The 4,799-nt window shown below is 41.5% G+C and overlaps 1 protein-coding gene across 2 annotated transcripts in view; it reads left to right on the top strand.

Moving 5' to 3' along the window:
- Positions 1-4,799, top strand: part of aatkb (apoptosis-associated tyrosine kinase b) — a 69,657-nt gene continuing 64,858 nt past the window's right edge. The window contains exon 1 of one of the 2 annotated variants that reach the window (XM_005725680.1): positions 1-327. In XM_005725680.1, the coding sequence (XP_005725737.1) occupies positions 252-327 (76 nt within the window). In that variant the 5' untranslated portion in view covers positions 1-251. Of the gene's footprint in view, positions 328-2,536; positions 2,645-4,799 lie in introns of those variants that run through there. The other variant, XM_005725682.2, reaches the window with a different exon arrangement.

Raw genomic sequence — 4,799 nt, 5'->3', positions numbered from 1 at the left:
TTTTTTAATATTTTTTGAAAAAGTCCTCAGATTGTGGTGACTTTATATTGAAGGAGGACTGCATCTCTGCCCGCATCTGTCTTAAATCCCACCGATAAGAGGAGGAATGGAGGGGCGCGTTGCGAAATGGCATAGGTCCGCTTCGGAAGGGAGAAATGAAGCCATGCTCGAGAAATAGTGTCGCCTAATTTGCTTTCCTCCGAGTCCTGCATTTGCTTTCTCTTTCGGTCATTGCCACGCCGGCTGTGAAGATGCTGGCTCTCCTGATGATGATGTCTTCAGGGTTTTTCAGCCCCGGCTTTGCTCTCAGCTCCCATTTCAGCTCAGGTGAGCCGACGCAGACACTGTGCTTTTATTTAAGAATGCTCATTAAAGCACTGACAAAGCGAGCACATGTTATCATTGCTGAATGCACATCATTATATTCTATAGAAACGATGTGATATCCCCACCTGCGATTGTGTGTCCTTGCATTGGGAGGGAAAAAGCGATTTAATGAGAAATTGTGGCTCCAGCGTGTAAACGATGCCTATTTTTAAAACCTCTACACACACAGCTCTAATATTTGCCTCCATCCAAAACCTCAGGACAGCTGAACAGTTCAAAGGTGCTCTGGGTGGAAAGGTGAAAGGCGGTAGGGAAGTTGAAAGGTGAAAAGCAATTGTGGGAGCTGAGGAGCAGAGGCTTCCTCCTAATTGGAGCAGGGAGAGGAGGAGTAGGCTAGCTGGACTTATCCAATTAATGCTGACAAAGGAGAGGATTATGGGAGACAATGAACGGAGGCAGATTACCTCACATAACGATGAAATAATCAGAAATCACCGGAAACCAAAATGCTTCCTTTTTTATGATTCAGCGTAAGCAACTGCTGGCCTGTCATTTCGGTGGTTTCTATGGCAACCAGGAGGCAGCAATCTGTAGCATTCCCATTTTTTTTCTGTCCACCTGTGAATAATACATGAATTTATTCCTACTGTCTACAACAGCACTTTCAGTTTTTGGACCGCTTTTTTGAACATAAAGCCTTCTGTGAGCCATAAGTCTAATGCGCATGTCTGTTGTCTTCCCTTTGCTATTCGCCAAATATGCTTAAGTGCATCCCCGCCGCCTTCCTTGCAGTGGCTACAATGGTTTCATAATGCCCTCCTGCCCTTTTCAAAACACATTATCTGAATTGCATAAATCCCTCTTCCCCCATTCCAACATTTAGCCTCTGCAGCATTCGGTTTGTACCAGGTCACTAAATGAGAAAACAACTCTGTATTGTCAGAGTCCCATTTGCTCAAGAATATGAGTCATGACCTGTTTGTGTGTTGTGCCTATAAAAGTGCTGAATTTAATGCTTATATTTTGAGTTGTCAGTTGTGATGCAAATGCATCTTCCCCATATGGTTTTATAATTTAGAGTGCTATGTTGTGACCAAACTGTATCAGACTCTCTCATGTGGGACCAACATATAGAAACAAAGCTGGCCCAGGAGCCAGAACCCAGGGTAACTACTTTGCAAAGTATATATATAGACAAGTGATGACATTAATTACTCAAAAAGTGAAAACAATGGATAATTAGAAATATTTCTACAGTAGATGTAGGCAGGTGGTTTGAATCATAGAGACGTAAAAAAGATTTTTTGTTTAGCTGCAGAAACTCTACATTTCTAAGTTTATCCCATCTTATCCCAGACTATTTATCATGTGTATTGTAGTGTATACACAATATATTGTATTTGACTTGGACCTGTGCTGTCAGCTTCTTTTAAAAAGAAAATCTTGGCTATAGGTGAATTTGATTGGCCTTAAATGTAAATACTTGCAAACTGGGTTACTGCTCTAATGTACCTTGCATCAGTTTGAGCTGCATTTATGTGGCACATGGATTAAAATGAGTTTGACATCCCTTGTCTAAAATAATGTCAAAGGAAAACTGAGAGATTTTTCAACCTATAGACCAATTTGTCATGTAGATTTGGGAAATGCTGACTCTCAATAATTTATAGTAAATCTACCTGTCTTTACCTCAGAGGTACAGACTGTATATTAAAGATGGACTTGGCCCACTGGTTTTAGATTCTGGCTTTTGAAGCATTTTAGCAGCTGCTGTTTTAGGGGGCCTCATCCAATTTTTTATGTCTTGATAGATTAGCTGTTGTGTTCCTTTTTGTTTTTCCTTTTCTTTGCGTAATGTTTCAAATGCAGTTAAAAATGTAGCTTTTTTTTAAATAAGGGAAAAATCAACTGCAGAAGCTGCCTGATGTAGCTGAGAAATAGAAATGTCAAAGCAAATATGATTATAGAAGGACAAAGTGAAAGAGAGAAGGCTCTCCCTGTGATGACCGTTGTGTAAGAGGGCGGATACAGGGATGACATCACAGCCCAGTAAAGGCAGGGCTTGATGATGATGGTGTGGGTGATTTTTACTGGCAGCGCTGGCTCGTTTCCCGGGCCCCAGGTTATCCATTTCATATTTCTCAGTGGGCTCTTGGCTACGTATACAGCAGCACGCTCTAATTACATGGACACAAAACAGAAGGGGAAGCAGGACACGGCGTGTTTGAAACCCCCAGCAGACCTTCATCTCTACAGGCTATCACTAAACAACCAGGTCGAGCTGCTGGAGGACGCAGGCAGGGAGCCAGAGGAGCAGGTAAAACCCAGTTGAGAGGGGTTGTTGACTCGAAGATGTATGACAGGAGTTGGTCGAGGAGGGCGTGTGTTGATCTTTGATCTTCACACTGAGGAAAAAACTAGGTTGCATCCAAAAATCAGGGATTAAATGTGATCGAGCAGCTGATGTTGAAGCTTTGATGGAAGGGGAAGCTCAAACTGGTGGCAACCTACAGAAGTGCAAGGTACAAAGCTATGATTATAATTTAAATTCATGCTATTTACAGCAATTGAAAAGCCTCTAAAAGCTTCCTCCTCTGATCTGCACCTTAAAACCTCCTGTTAGGAACAGCTCTCCAGTACTCACACTGATGTGAAGAGATGAAAGGACTGTGTGAGTCTTTGCAAGCACAAGCTGCTTTTTTTCCAGTTGTGTTTTCAGTTTCTGCAGAGCAGCTTGTTAAAAAAATCATTTCTGTACTGAAAGAGCCGGAGTGTCTTAAGTGAGGCTGCAGCAAACATGCCTCTGATTACTAATAGCTTTTGCACTCAGAGAGCTTCTTTGTGTTTGTGCGTGCATGTGTGTGTTCGTCTGAAGAATAATCGCTTCTGATTGCACACAAACTATTTTTCTAGACGGAAACAAACAGCCTCCTACGCACGTGTCTCCACCTCGGTTCAAATTAAGATCCAGCTGTTGTGATTTAAGGTGAATTCCTGTCAAACTCTACTTGTTTTAGAAATTCTTGGGTTGCATTAGTCGAAAAGCACAAATGTGCTCTCAGCACTGATACGTTAATAGCTCGATGCAACATAAAGATGCCGTCAGCAACAGCCAGGCTGTTTACCATTGTCTGAACCCTGAATCCTTTTTACCACGGCGGCTTGTAAACACTGTACATCTGAAATATGTCCAACATATTGTGGACATTGCATTATAACTGCTGAACCTGCTGCACAGTTAAGCTTCTGTACCTTAAAAAGAGCACAGAAGGCTAAGATCTGGCAGTCTCTCACATCTAAAGACAGCGCTGCATAAGCCAGAGTTTTTAGTTATAGACTATAAGATTTTGCAAAGACTGTGGATCAGTGTCTCAAACACTGCAACCAGAATCTTATAGGGATTATTTCACGTCTATCTCAATAGGCCTGTGCTACAGATCTGCAGGATCTTGGGTTTAGCAATGGGATTTCAGATTTAACCCAGGGTTATTTTATTTATTTATTTAGAATTAGGGAGGTGCTCATTTCTTAACAGGCTGCATTCACAATGGTAACAAATGCTGCAGACCTAACTGGCCCCAGAGCAGGTTCAAAATAAGAGACTAGTCGTTTAAATGGAAAATGAGATTGTCTGATGTCTCAGTGTTTTTCTCATGAGAATTCAGTCGTGAAAAACAAAGATTTTTAGGACGAGCTCTATTCTTTGCCAGCTTTCCTGCTTCTGCAAACAATTGTAGCCACGTTGCATTATTTTACAAGCCTTAATATGATTCTATAATCCTGAAACATGATTCTAAGCTGTGCGTGTAGCAGGCAGAATGTGGACTCGGGATGCAGGAACAAATTCAAAAGGCATCTTTAATGCTGTTACCTGCAATAATAAAAAGCATACATGAATAGAGGGCAAGAGCTGGGAAACAAAAGAGTGGAAAACATGGATTCAGAAAACACACACACCATGAGAGAGGACACAACAACAGACAAGGGGAGACTCAGACAATAAATATACATCGGGTAATAAAGAAAGAAGAATCAGCCACGAAATACAGCGGGAACAAATCAGGCATAACAGGAAAGGGGAGGTTACACTCAGCACAATGCACAAAAGAAAAAGAGACTGCCAAAATAAAACAGGAAATGGAGGAACAGAATCGATCTTCAACAAAACCAAAGGAAGGAACAAAATGCATAAAACAACAAAAACGTCAAATAACAACAGAAGACTAAAGCCTGCTTATAATCCCTTCACAACACCAGATGTGTAATCCACCAAAACTCAGAACCCCGGATCCAAGACCCAGGGACCGTGACAAAAGGAAAAGCTTAATTTAAGTAAAACCTCAATTTAATTATAGTCAGATCCTCTCTTGCCTTAAGGATCAGGTAGTGATACAGATAAGTCTGTTAGCTTACACGGCCAGCTTTCTTTTCTGGCATTTATGCAGCAGTTCTCCAGCCTTACTGACCACCAA

This window comes from Pundamilia nyererei, unplaced genomic scaffold (assembly GCF_000239375.1).
Source record: "Pundamilia nyererei isolate P.nyererei 1_Seehausen unplaced genomic scaffold, PunNye1.0 scaffold00017, whole genome shotgun sequence".
In the NCBI taxonomy this organism is placed as follows: domain Eukaryota; kingdom Metazoa; phylum Chordata; class Actinopteri; order Cichliformes; family Cichlidae; genus Pundamilia; species Pundamilia nyererei.
Note: the sequence above shows the minus strand (reverse complement) of the source record. Positions and strands in the feature narration are given on the sequence as shown.